The 14906-nt window shown below is 42.1% G+C and overlaps 1 protein-coding gene across 1 annotated transcript in view; it reads right to left on the minus strand.

Moving 5' to 3' along the window:
• Positions 1 to 14906, minus strand: part of ITPK1 (inositol-tetrakisphosphate 1-kinase) — a 143814-nt gene that overhangs the window by 68968 nt on the left and 59940 nt on the right. The window contains exon 4 of the mRNA XM_066188700.1: positions 4278 to 4403. Within this exon, the coding sequence (XP_066044797.1) occupies positions 4278 to 4403 (126 nt within the window). The remainder of the gene's footprint in view (positions 1 to 4277; positions 4404 to 14906) is intronic.

A 14906-nucleotide genomic window follows, 5' to 3' on the forward strand; every position in this document is an offset into this window, starting at 1 on the left:
ACTGTAGGACCAGTAAGTGACCTGTGAAGATCACTTAACATACTGGAAAACTCTTGATGTAGCCTAAGCAACAGCACTTTTCCCATGGCACAGATTGGCTCCACTACCAGAAATATAGATCTGCATAAACAGGAAGGCTTTCTGCCTGATTATTTTGAAAGCAAATGAGCTACTATAGACATGAACTTGAAAATGAAGCAGTTGAAGAAGGAAAAGAGAAACACTGAAGCCAAAAGAGTAGAGCAGTACTCTCCTCAGTACAGCACAACCTTTCAACTTTGAACTTTCAAGTCTTCTCTCGTCCTTCCAGCAAAAACAACTCTGCTCTCTACTTCGGTGCCTTTTCTGAAGACTGATATCCAACAGCAGACTCCAACCACCAACGCAACAATGTGGAAGATATTCAGGCTTTCCAACAATAGATTGAAAGGGCTCTGTCCTTGGGCTGCAGTTCAGCTTGACCCAGACAAAATCTATGTTTTCCTCTTTCTAATCTTGACATAATAAAAGCAAACAAGAAGAAACAAGGAATTTTAGCAGATCCTCCTTTGTTTGTATTCCAAGCCTGGTGTTAAGTCAAGCTTTGTACCAGTCCCATTGTTGGCAGAAGGCCAGCAATGAAACTTGAAATCAGAAAGAGATCAACTATTTCATGTTCCCTACTAAATACCTCTGGATATAACCCAGCAATTAAAAAAAATACTTTCCTTGAGAAGCCTGTGTATAGATGAGAATAGAACTGCTTGTCATTTTACCCAAAAAAGGTAGCTAAAAATGATTTTTTAAAAATTTAACAGAAAGTTGATACAGTATCTACTGCAAATAATAGGTCATTAGAAGATAAGAGACTCGCTGATTCATTGATTTGCTTTTATTACTAAGTAATAAAACTTATATAATGTTTTGTTTAATATTAAACAAAGTTCCATAAAAATATTCCAAAAGAAAACAAGTAAGCAAAAGAAACAATAATGTCATTTGGATTTGTGTTTTCCCACATACAAAAACATGACAATGACTGCTTGTAAAAACACGTCAACATTTTTCAAGGGAGAAAGAGATGTAAAGACAAGCATGTCTAAAGCGTTTGCATCAGATTTAAACTTAAAAGTTCCTTTTTGTTGTCTCAGGCTGTGATGGTCTCTTTCCACAGATACCTCCTTCCAAATGGCAAAGTGAAGGTGTATTGGGTCTTCAACAAATGCTCACCTCAAAATTGTCTGTCTCTAAATCTAAAAGAGATTTCTCAGTGGTTAGGAGAAATGAGGGGTGTGGCAAGGGGAAGGAGGAACTTATCTTCCCTGTTACATTTCTATTCTCTGTATATCTCAGAGAAACTTTCTGAGTACTCAGCTGCTCTTGTGCAGGCTTCCGAAGTCCTTTGCTCCTTCATCTTGCAAATCCTACCCACAGGAAGCTGTCCTAACCCCTAGCATTTGGGTGACAAATTTTTAGTTAATTTTGCTGTTTATGAGGTTCTTACAGTAATTTAAGACATCATTATTTTTCAAATGGATAAAACACAGGTATTAGCCTGTGAATTCAGGTGCAAATAGACCATTTCAATTTTGTATTAACCTAGCCCCCCAATTAGAAAATAATTACTAAGACATAACAGTTCCCTTTGGTTTTTTTGCTTGCCTCTTCTCAGCTGCGAAGTCCTCTACCTCCCTTCCCTTCCAAAATATTGCCCTCATTTGCCTTCCTCTCAGTCCCAAATCCTTCTAAGAAAGCTTCTCAATCAAGATTAGAAGAGCCCATTCTGGACAACTCCAGAGCTGGAGAGTCAAGAGTTGAAGGGCAGCAGAGGAGGAAACATTTTACACTTTCATCAACCTGACAGCAAAAGACTAGGCATAAAATCTGCATCTGATCGGTCTTTTTAAGTAGGCTAATGCAAAGAGAACCTGTTCAGAAAAAGCTTTGAAATACAAATTAATAACCCTATTGATTTTACATCACTGGAGCCATCATTTTGAATGCAAAATGAAGCTGCAATGAATGAAGCTACTCAAGCCCCTGTACTGCTACGACAGGCAGCTGCTCAGAGAGCACTTTGCCCTAATGAAAGTATAAGAAAGATTCCCCAATGTCTTACATGAGCCAAAACATACTCAGTTTTCAAAGCCATATACTTTGTCTAGAAGGCAGGAACTGGGGTAGCTCGTTTTCTTTCTTACCAAGAAGGCAGGAATTGTAGCACCAGTAAGTGAAAGGCACCCTGGGGAATACTGTCTCTTTACCTGACTTCCCTCCATGAACCTCTGGTCAAGAAGGAACCACCGAGGACTATTAGCAATTTTCACAGTTAACTAATTAACTGTGGTCAATCAGTCCAGCCCTGTGTTATAGTGGGTAGGAAGGGAGAGTGACCATCATCTCTGTAAATAACAATCATCCCCCAAAATAAGGATTTAAGTGTCCTAAAAAGCAAATAACAATATTTCTCCACTTCTTATCTCACGCACTACACTAGGTGCTGCATGCAGTCTTTGTTTTGCCTTTGGCTGAGATCACCAGGCACTCATCACTGACTTTCAGTGCAGTGGAGAACAGTTTGCATCCACCAATATTCTCCTGAGAAACTGCAGTCCATACCACATCCAACTAGCACAAAGACCTCAGAAAGCTCAGCCCTAAAGGTCTTTCGGAGCTAAAAATGCCACTGTCAACAGGCAACTCCTCCATACCATTTTCATTCTCCTGTAATTTTTTTTTTCCAAGGCAACTGAAAACAGTCATAAAATGGCATGCCAAGAGGCTTCCTGTTCTATTAGCACTCTCTGCCAGATCCTACAAGGGCTCATCACAGACTCCAGAGAGCAGGGAAAGAGTCATGTAAATATGAAGCCAGTTTCCTCCTTAGCTCTTTGCAGATTAGATGGTCAAGGCCTCTATAACACAGATCTGAAAGAAAGTCATTCTTAAAAAGGTCATAAATGTACTCTGGCAGATCATTCCTCCTCCTGTGGTCAAGGATCCCTTGCTCTCTGCTTCCTGGAAGACTGCTTTATGGAGCCAACAGTAAGACTGCTGCCACGTATCATCTTGCTGTCACATTTATATTCAATAGCAGGAAAAAAAGCATAATGAATTTTGCACTGTTTGGTCTGGTTAAGATCATCAAAACTTTTTCAGTCAACTTCATCAACAACAAGGGAACCACACTATTTCCATTTGTGTGCAGGTGCCAGAAATACCACAGTGCTTACATAACACCTCACTCATACAAACTGCTTTCTTGTAAGGGGTAATTTTTCATTTTCTAGGTTGCTCATTGATCTTTGTTTTAAAAACTCAAAACAACAACACTACACCACACACTTTGTAGGAAAGTATTCTTACAAATTCTTTTTCTTATGAAATATGCTTCTCTTAATTTTTAATGATTATCAATATCTTAAAAATAATATAGTACAGACGGAGACAGGCAGCAATTTCCAGATAACTTCTGCCCTGGATACGAAACGACATGACAGTATACTCTAAAAACACATTTTGGCATGTAATTCAACACAGAAAGGCCTGTGCTCTGCACCACTGGTTCCTGGTTATACGTTTTACTACTGTGGGAGCTTCCTGCATGCCAGCGATGTGGAACAACTCAGTCTCCTGCAGAAACAAAGCTTAAGGCCTTACTTTATCAGAGAGAGGATATCATTCATGTGCTTGCTCACAGGGGCCCTATCCTCTGTCTCATCCTCTATCTTCCAAAACAAAAATGTTTGGAAGGCACTGGGAGGGAATCTTTTAAGACACGTTTTCTTTGGTAAAACAGTTCTCTGTACCACTACACCCTGCATATTTCTGACCTTCAATGCAAACTTGAGGGGAAAAAATTAATATAATAGGATGTTAAGCACTAGAGGACAGAGTCACAGTAGTCTTGATGTTGCAGAAATTAGCATTCCAGGAACTGAGGAGACTAGACAGAACTGGGCCAAACTAATTCCGTGGCTTCTGTCATGGAGGGATGCACGTAAAATGATCTGCAAACACCCATTCCTCTTTGTGATCAGCACTAAGACTCTTGAAATGACATAAGAACATCTGGTGGGAAACCAGATCTAACTAACCTTACTGATACAACACAAAACCTTCCCAAGGCGCAAGTCCATTTTAAACTGACAAAACCACTTTTGCTGGGCTATCAGTAGCAAGGCAGCAGTGTGCCAGACAGCTCTCTTCATCAAACCCCTAGAAACTGCACAGTAATCAGACTGAATTTCCTGCACCAAAATCATCCTCACGCTTGAAATGCAGAAAGAACCACTTACCTGGAACCTGTGAACCAACTCCAGTGACTGGCTGTCATTCTGGTCTGCTTCTAGGATTACATCTGTCAGTTTATGTATGATCACATCCAAAGGGCCCTGATCTTCAATGGGTTTGGTGAGGTCAAGCTGAAGAAACCACAGACAAACATTTTATTAATATATAAATCCAAGCTCTTATCCCTGCCACCATCCAAGGTGTTGCTGCCACACAGATGATATTTACTTCACACAGTGCCTTTGTTTTGGCATTTTATCCAAATCCCTGAGAATTGACACATCACTGAATGTTAGAAAACTTTGCTCAGACACTTATTTCTCAGCAGTGTGGCTCTAATTCTATGAAAAATAGCAAAGTCACCAGCAAGTACCATCCATCCAGACATCTTCCTGTGCTTCTCCACCCTAAACCAACATATGGCTCTTCAGCTCAGTTTCCTGGTATGTTCACACAGTTTCCTGGTACATTCACATACATGCAAAAGGAATGAGCTAACAAGGATTAACACGACTAACAAAAGGAAGGTCTGCTGTGCCCTTCACTTACTGGGATTGCAAAAACAACACCCATGACAGGAATAAAGGTAACACAAAAGCAAGTGACTCAGGATCTGTGGAAATTCATCTGCTACTGAGACAGCTATTTAGCTGGTAAGGAGGGGTGCAGCTCCCAGACAACTCCCAGTAGCAGACTCTGGCTGTCAGCTGGATAGGAGACAAAGATTTGGGGTGGGGTATGCAGAAAGTTTGCTCCAGACAGAACAGGAAAGCATGAAAACAGTGCCATTGTGTTAGAGGACTTGGTCCCAGTACCAAAAGAGGGTTCAAGAGCAGAGGAACCACCTTCACTGGAAAAGGATTGAGGAATTCTTTCTTGATAAAATATCAATGCAAAGAAGCCTACTGGATCTGTATGAGATGTATGCAAGGATCCTAAGAGATCTGGCCAGTGTTACTGTGAGAGCTTGGATTTATCAGAATATAAATCAAAACAATGGAGATTCCAACTAAATCAGGCAAAAAAATTGACCACAAGGGCAGTCTGGTTACAGCAGAATCCCACAGAGGTGGCAGGATCTCCATTTGTCAAGATTTTCAACACCTGACTGGGCAAAGCCCTAAGCAACTTGGTCTGAATTTAATGCCAAATCTGCTTTGATGAAGATGATGTTTTGCAGACCCCTAAGATGCTCACGGAACTTAACAATCCCATGAAGCTACTTATCAGATTTAACACTAGTTCAGTGTAAGTGCCAGAACTGCCTCATGCTCTAGCCAACACACCGGGCTGCTCACAGCCCAAAAGCTGTGAGATTCAATTCAACCAGTTGTGAGACATAATGCATCAATGGCAACTTAACCTTGTAAATGCCAAACCAGAAACATCTTTGAGAGGAAAGATGGATGTGTGCTTACTAAAGGTAGCATCTGATTTTACCTGCATGATCCTTTCTCTTGCTGCATTCTTTTTTATTTAACTCTGGTAAAGAAGGGTGTGAGAGGCACAGGAGGGAGAGGAGTACTGGGCAGAACAGGCTGCTGCTGATGCTGTTTCCTGTCTCATTAGCTAGAGTTTTGTCCTACTAACATTTCCCACCCTACAGAAATGGCCCTGCTTTGAATTAAGGAGTGAGTGCCTTAAAGAAGGTAAAGATAAGACAGGATCAAACCAATAAAACTAAACCAGCAGAGATCTATCAGCCTTATATTAATTTGCTAGTTGTTAATGCAACTGATCCACAGAGCTGAATTACTTGTCTTGTGTAGGCACTCTTATGCGGGCCAGGCTCCTCTGAGCAGAGTAACTGAAGGTACCTATGGCACAAAAGCAAGTTGAAAGACTGCCAATTCCTCCCTCAGAGACCACCTTTGCTTACCCATTACTATAGGCTCCTACTAAGAGTTATGGGTTGGGGCCCTTTGAAGTCCTTATGCAGATTTCAATACAACTGGAAAACACAGCGTGTGTCTTTCTTCCGAGGAGACAGACAGAGGCACCACCCACAGGTGGGCAGCTACTCCCTACAAGCCAGGAGACCAACAAGACAGACATGGCGTGGATGCTCAGGAATGGGTAAGCTGTGGCCAGGTGAGGCAGTCCACAGAAGATCTGGCTGTCCTGACATGTCTTCACTCTCAAGTCGTGCAGCACAAAGGCTAGGGGACAGCCTAAGTATCTGCAAAATGAAGGCAAAATGAAGTGAACTGCAGCTTGGCTAAAGGACACAGAAGGAGTTAATTAACTTTTTCAACCTAGTTCCAGAAAAATCAGTTAATATCCTTAAAAGAAATCTCAGATGACCACACTGCTGCTTCTGATTTTTTTCCATCTGTCTATCACATCTGGAAGGACACAGGAAAACAAAGGGTCCATTAAACTAGGTCAGAAAATTCATGGTTGCTGAGGCACAAAATTCTGAATTAATCCATTTTCAGGACTTGCAGTTTGAAAAGTGGTAAGAAGCAAGTAAGTACTTGAGATTGGTTACCCCTCTACATTCTTCCCGAACTTCCAGCTCAATCTGCACAGAAACATTCAGAAAACAAGAAAACAGTCCTCCCTTTCAGCCTTGACCCAAGAATAGAAGTAAGCCCCCAAGGCAAATCCAGGCATTTCCAGCACAGTGTTTTCCACAAGCATAAGACATCTGGGGAAGATAACTTCATCAAAACAGTTGTGCCAGCTAAACGCAACAGGCAAATTTTGAGAACGAAACCAAATGCACGTACTTTGCACACTGAAAAGCATTAAAAAGGCTCCCCCCAACACTGTTTTGCTTCCCTTTCACCAGCAAAGCAGTAAAGAAATGTGAGGAAGGACAGCATGATAAAGCAGCTTCTCTGGAAGGAAGTTCAGGATCACTTCAATTGCCTCAACAAGGACAGCAGGTACATTTCAGCCACAAAAACCTTCAAAATTTGATCCAGTATTTTGTGGATTGGAGGATCAAACCATCTGCAATAATAACTTCTCTGTGTTTAGAGCCATGCTGCAGAAAGCAAATATTCCTGGGCTGTGTGGAATTTGGAAGGGATCCACCTTCCTTTTATGCACTAAGGAAAAAAAAAGTAAAAGTAGAAGGAAAAAAAAATATATTTGAGAAGGTAAAAAGAAGCCTTTTCAAGCAGAGTATCAGACCCAAAAAGAAATCAGTGAAAGTGCAAAATCTCTGATGGCCCTCTGCTGAGAAAAACACTGATTCATTGTTTGTCATCAGCTGGAATTTAAGCCCTCCTACTTCCCTTCCCTTTCAGCATCTCTCTCTCTGAATGATCTCTGCATTTGACATGATCACCCAAAGGTTTGTTATTGCAAAGAACTAACACCATAGCAACAGAAGTGAGAGAAAAGATTTACCAGCACCAGCTTGAAAAACCAAAGACACATCTATAGTGCCTTTTCTTCTGTGAGGTAGGCTACAGCCTGCAGCATACTCTGCTTGCCCTTCTTTATGCTGAAAACTCAAATCCAACCAGGTATTGGTTTCATGGCACTGTCACTCATCACCAAAAACCCAGCAAGAATCAGGTGCATGATGTAGAATAGAGCATCAATGCTTTACACAGTAAATATGCAAGACATATATGTGACACAGATGGGTGCACTGTCTCTGGGTAAAAAACTGTCTGGATGGCCAGGCCCAGAGAGTAGTGGTGAATGGAGTTAAATCCAGTGGGCAACTGGTGTTTACCAGGGCTCAGTATTGGTGCCAGTGCTGTTCAATGTCATTATCAATGATCTGCACAAGGGCACTGAGTGAACCCTCAGTCAGCCTGCAATTCAAACCAAACTGGGCAGGAGTTGATTGCTGGAGTGTAGGAAGGCTCTGCAGGGGGATCTGGACAAGCTGGATCCATGAGCCGAGATCAACTGCATGAGGTCAAAAAGGGTCAGGAGCTGCACTGGGGTCACTTATAACAACCCCTCACAAAGCACAACAGGCTGGGGACAGAGTGGCTGGAAAGCTGCCTGGTGGAAAAGGACCTGGGGTGCTGGTGACAGCAGCTGAACATGAGCCAGCTGTGCCCAGATGGCCAAGAAGGCCAATGGCATCCTGGCCTGTGTCAGCAATAGTGCAGCCAGCAGGACCAGGGCAGGGACTGTCCCCCTGCACTTGGCACTGGTGAGGCCACACCTCAAATTCTGTGCTCAGTTCTGGACCCCTTATGACAAGAAAGACATTGAGGTGTTGGAACAATTCCAGAGAAGGGCAACGGAGCAGGGGAAGAGTCCAGAATATGGTTCTGATGAGGAATGGCTGAGGGGGCTGGGGGTGGTTAGCCTGGAGAAAAGAAGGCTGAGGAGGGACCATATTGCACTCTACAGCCGCCTGAAAGGAGGCTGTAGCCAGGTGGGCATTGGTCTCTTCTCCCAAGTAACAAGTGATAAGAGATGGGGAAATATCCTAAAATTGCATTGGGGAGATTTAGATTGGATATTAAGAAAAATTTCTTCACTGAAAGAAGTCAATCATTAGAACAGGTTGCCCCAGGAAGTGCTGCAATCACCATCTCTGGAGGTATTTAAAAGACCTGTAAATGTGGCACTTGGGGATGTGGTTTATTGGTGGACTTAGCAATGCTGGGTTAACAGCTGGACTTGATTTTAAGGGTCTTTTCCAACCTAAATGATTATACAGGTCTGTATGCCTTTCCTGGTCTTTCAAATCCATATATGGAAGAAACCAACCAGTAGATAAATGTTCTTATCATAGCTGGCTGCAGCCAGCCTGCCCACCTTTTAATAGAAGGATGGGCTGAAAGTTACAAAACGCTCCAAGCTTAGAAATGACAGTCTCTCCCACAGGCTTCCCAGAGAATCCACTGGAAAGCAAGTTACAGGCACGCAGAGCTCTGTCTCTGCCCTCCTCTCCCCCTCCCTCTTCCTCTGTCCTCCAGAAACACAAAGCCAGCACATTATCCAAATCATTATAGAGAAGGGCAAAAAATGTTTATTTCCATTAAGCATAATTTGTTTAAAGTTTTGGGATTGTTTTTCTCCAGAACCCTGGCAATCCATCTGTATTTCAGGGACAGGGCGAGTGTCTGGCAGAGTGCCATGGCTCTCCACTGGTCCCAACTGCAATCCCACACAAATGCATTTCTGGAAGCCGTGTTTAAAAATAAAACTATGTCCAAGTGGAGAAAATCTGGATTTGTTCACTCAGGGGAAAAAAAAAACTAAGCCAAACAACTACAAATGCTGGATTTAGGAAAAAGAAATATAATTTACAATAATGATTAAAATAGTTGTGTATTTTTTGTTTTATTCAGTGTTTCCAGTCCATGGTATAATCAGCTGTATTTCAGAATCTGCCTGATTAGGATTTATGATTTTGTTGTTTTTTAAAAGCTCTTCTTCCAAAATAGTTTTTGGATTAGCATTCACATGAAATGAAGTTTTAATACCGACCTGTTCATTTATCTGAACCAAAGAGAGTAATGTCCACTGCTATATCCCTGAGGAATGCAAAGTCTCCATTTCTATTTATCCTCACTTTTCTCTTATTATATTTTCATTAAAAATAAAAATCCATACAGCTATTCTTCAAACATTTTGCTCCCATTCTCCAATCCACTAACAAACTCCACTCACCAGGATGCTGTTTTAAGTCCTTGCTATGTTTTCATTTGATGTGTTGCCAGGACAGGAATGTTCTAGGATGCGCATCCTAGAACAGAAGCGCACCTCCCTTCACAGCAGCCTGTCATGGTGCAGGTAGAAAATGTTCATTAAACTTTCAGCCAAAGGAGGTAAATGAAGGCAAAAGGTAAATCAGAAACCTAAGCCTTCTCAATAGGCAGACAGCACCAAATCATCAGACATTAACTCCAGTTCTAGAAAACTTAATAGAATGCCACAAAAGGGAAAGAATTCGTTCAATTTTCTGGTAGGGAACTGTTAATGCCCTGTTATACATTTCACAAATAACAGTCCAAAAGTCCCTTTGTGGTAATCTAACCACTCTGTTCCCTGTAAACTAGACAAACAACTTCAGCCTGACCTGACTTCTTTGCTCCTTGACTCCTGAGACTGTGTGTACAGGATTTTCTACATGAATCTACTTTTTCTGCTATTCAAATACTCAACTAAGACTGTATTGGTCCCAAGACGTGTGGTGTTTATTGCAGTCTTAACTCAGCTTCTCAAACTCCACTGCATGAAAACCTTCAGGATTTTAGCCCTCATCTTCCACTCCTGGGGCTATTTTCTACCCCTTATTTTCATCACATACATTTATATCAAAAGGCTTCTAAAATAAAGATTTTCAAATTCTTCTCCCAATCTCATCCCTAGTGTTTGTTTATCTGTGCTGTTTATCAATGCTGAGCAAGTCACAATGAAAAAAAGTCACAAGCTCCAGATGAGAAAGCCAAGTCTTCACAAAGCTGAACCCTGACAGCTGATCTATTGGTGGACACTGTTCTCTCCCAAAAAGCTCAAAGAAAGCATCTAAAAATATCTTAGGCGCTTTGGAGAAGGAAGGGAAGCAGCGAAAATCAATACTGTCAAGTTCACTGTTTACTGTAAAAAGTAAACAAAAATACAGATGCTATTCTAATTACAGGAGAGAATGTGCTTGCTTTTGAAAGAAAGTGGGAAATTTTCCTGAAACAAATCAGGGAAACAGTTGTGAATGTCCATCCATACACCTAAGACCTACTTGTGCAGAACAACAGAACAGAACGGCACAGAAGCCTGACTGCTCTTGGGACAAACCAACGGAAATCTATATGAACAAGTAAGACCAACACATGCTTCTTTCATGAATTAAACCCTTCAGGAGCAGTCCTCTCCTGTCCTGTCCCTTCAGGGACTACACACTCAAAAAAGCAGCTGTCAGGCCCATGCAGCACAAATCGGACACAAACGACTCCCTGTCAAAGACCATGGAAGGTAACAAAGTATAAATCACTAAACATTTTCTCACGAGGAAAGACATAACACTACCTGGCATTTTCAGTGGTATACAGGCTCCCCATAGCTCCTAAAATATCCACGTATTATAGCTAAATGTATATTTAGGAGACTTTTTCTCCTCATGTCTCTGAGAAAAAAAGTTATCCGGGCTTTCATCACGCCCAGGTAGTGCAGAAGTATTCAGCATTTACTGCTGCTGCTAATGAGGGCCAAAGAATACCAAAGGAGAACATGAACTCCCCTAGGCAATGAACACCAGCTCTGTCCCATTGCAAAGCGCAAACAGGGACCTGACCATCAAAGGCTGTAAAGAAAGAGCAAAAAGTATACCAAGAGGTGCTGGTTTGTCTCTCCACGGTCCCCTTGCCCAGCACTGCATTAAGTTGCACATCCTGTTGCAGCAGCAGCAATCTGAGAAAGGAAATCCGCTGTGGTGAGGAGACCTCCCCCCTCACACTGACGAGAGGAGAGGGCATCGCAGCGCCATCGATAACAGCCACCACCTCACATGGGAACTCTTTCCCAAGCAGGAAGGAAACATCTTGAAAATACCCTACCTTCTTCCTGGTCTTTTTGAAATCATGGAAGTTGAAGACTGACCAAAGAGCTTACCCCTCCTAGCACTGCAGGACACTAGAGGTTACCTGCCCAGCTTAGTTTAATAGAACCACCAAAAGAGAAGGAAAGCAAGTCCCACACTGTGATATGGCATGCAGACTCTCAGGCAAGTATCACTGACATCCCAGGCATAAAGACATGCCTAAAGGTGAGGAGCAGCATAACATAGCCTAAGAAGCTGGGTTCCCATTTTCCCAGACACTGAAGCTTTAACACCAGACAAGATTCTAGGTTTAACAGATGGTTTCTTTGTGTTTTCTTGCATTCTTGTCTTTACTTTGCATTCTGCTTGGCACAAGTTGCCGGAGAGTATGTGTGAGCACTTTGCACATTTTCAGGAGCTGCACACAAGTGCTCCCCTGGAAACTTGGTATGATGTCTGAAACATCTGGGAAGTTCTCACTTTTAGCAGTATTCTAGATAAAATGATGGAAAAGGAAGCTCATAGGAGTTTTTTTACACTACATGTACTAACATACACAGACACCATTTCTGGATCACTTCCCCAACTACTACACAAACTGATTAATCCTTGTACATTTGAGGCTTGTCCCAAGTAACCCAATCCCCCCAGGACCTTGGTGAGCATCCCCTCCCCACAGCCTCCTCTGTCCTCTCCCACCAAAGCAAAGAGTGAGCCAGCACTGCTCTTGCCTGTGCAGTAACACTGGGATAACTTACTGCACCCCAGTTACCCAAACCTCTCCCACTGCTCCCCTCACTTCCCTCCTTATTCCTCTGACCCTGCTACATGTACTTCCACTGAGCATCATCCTGCTGTTAGCACTAAGTTTTGTCCCTTCACTTCTTTAAAAGGAAGACAAGAACTCCCAAGTTTGGGCTATGGCTAAAATTCTTCACAGAAACCATTTTCAGACTTTCTGTTTTACCCAGGACTGGAACATTGTACCTAGAACTTTGTTTTAGATTTACAACCCAACACACACACACACACACACAAAAAAAATCTAGCAATTAAAGTTTAACAGCTTGGTTTATCTCCTGTAAAATACTTCGGCAGTTGCAGAAAGTTCTTTCCAGAACTTGCCAAGATGTGGGAACAGCTGTTTCTGAGTATGATATTATACTGAGGGCTCATATCCCATTAGGAGTGGACTGCAGTGAGCAGGTTTTTGTAGGCAAGTGGTTAAGCAGCTCAGTCTTACTCAGGGATGGTTTGAAAGGCAATTGCTGATTTTCAGCAATGCAGGAGAAATAATCAATGTTACCCAAATCCAGAAAAGCCTCTTGCTAAGGGTGTCTCCTGAGGTCACCAAGGCTCCTGTGGATTAAGAAGGGCAGCAGAACAAATCCACAGATTAGCAGAGGAGAAAAGTTGAACAGCAAATGTGTGACATGGGAGGATTAGTGCCCCAAAGAACGAAAGCAAGTTAAAGAAAAACAAGAACCCAGGAGAATGAGCATTTAGCATAACCTGCCTTGCTTCACTTCCTGGAACTGTCAAAAAGGCAATGTTCAGTGCACCAGATTAAAAGGCTATAGAGGAAATCTCTATAGTAGTGGAAGGTATGGAAAAATTATTAAGTGGTTCACAAATTCTCTAGCTCACTTCTGAAAAGGGCAGATCAGGCCCAGAAACCCTTCTTCTTTTTACTTTACATGGCAGAATTTTAATGCTTTTTTGAGCAAGCTGGGTCAGCTGTAGCCCAGTTATTGAACTGACAGCTCAAACAACCCTGTAGGAGAGCAGACAGCAGAGGAGGAGTGGAATGGAGATGGTGTCCATGGAGAACACTCCACCTAATCCAGAATACAGAAACAGTGCAGCACTACAGCCACTACAGCCCAGGTAAGCAGAGGGAGGGGCATGAGAAAGGCGAACTTAACTTCTCTAAAGTTTGCAACCCTTAATTATGTCACCATATATGGAATGAAAACATTACAGTACCTTACAGTACTACAAATACTTTTGGTTTTTTAATAACTACTGGATACAGAGAATGTTAAGATGAAGGAAGCATATTCTGAAAGTTTCTCTTGAAGACACACAAAAATGGACTGCCTAACTTCCTTCCTTTTGATCATGGGATAAGTAGAAAAGCTGATACACAAGAAAGCCTGGCTACTACCCTTTATCCTAAAGGCTGACAAAGCTCAGCTCTGCACTTATACCACACAGCTCAGGCTCAGCTTTTGGATAATTCTTCAGCAGCACCTGTCAAACATCAAGAGCAGTCAGAGCTCCTGTGTGTGCAGCCGTACTTCCCATGAAATTGCCAATGTGTCTGCTGTGTCTCCACTGTAATTCTCCCTTGAACAAAGCTTCCCATCTGGCTCAGCCAGGCTGCCAGAACCCTCTTCATTTCTGTTAGCTACCAGCCCCCAGAGAGCTGTATTTCTAGGTGTATTTCCCTTTCTCAAGAGACTCTGGATGATGCCAAGTTGTAAGTGAATGTAGGTAGCACCCCAAGTACATTTAAACCAGTCTGCTCATCACTTTGCAGAATTTATGTGCTCTTTATTGTGTACTAGGAAATTTAAATACATGTGGAGGGAGCAATAGCTGTCCAAGTAGAAAGTTTTTATGCCCTTTATTCACCCCCTGCCTAAACTAATTAGGATCCCTTCTGAAAAACAAACCAAAATTGAAACATACTTCCTTTAAAAAAACCTCCTTCATCCAAACACATTTTTACAGCGCTGCTCATGACCACTGGATAGCTAGTAATGCTTGTGCAACTGCAAAGCGTAGAGAAGGAGGAAGAGGAGGAAGTACACTGGAATAAGACAGGAAAGAAACACAAAAGCTTTAGAAGACTTAGCCTAAAGGGAAAATAAAAATTAGTAGAGTTACTCTTAAACATAGAGAAGGCCATGCTTAGGCTGACCTAAATCATATCCCTATGCTGCATGAGCAGAAATCAGAAGAGAGATCCTGAAGAGATTGAAGAGACTATGGCATTACCTTCCATTCTGTTCCAGCAAGTATTATTTATGGAAGAATGAAGTTGCCTTTCAATTACAAAGCATTACTTCAGCTCGAAACCACTGCTCCCAGTGAGACAGAATGATGAAACCATCCCTTCCAAGGGTGAATTTAAAGGCATTTGAAACAGTCTGAAGTGAACACA

The sequence above is a fragment of the Chamaea fasciata genome, unplaced genomic scaffold (genome assembly GCF_029207755.1).
Source record: "Chamaea fasciata isolate MVZ Bird 193981 ecotype frontalis unplaced genomic scaffold, bChaFas1.0.hap1 SCAF_7, whole genome shotgun sequence".
Taxonomy (NCBI): Eukaryota; Metazoa; Chordata; class Aves; order Passeriformes; family Sylviidae; genus Chamaea; species Chamaea fasciata.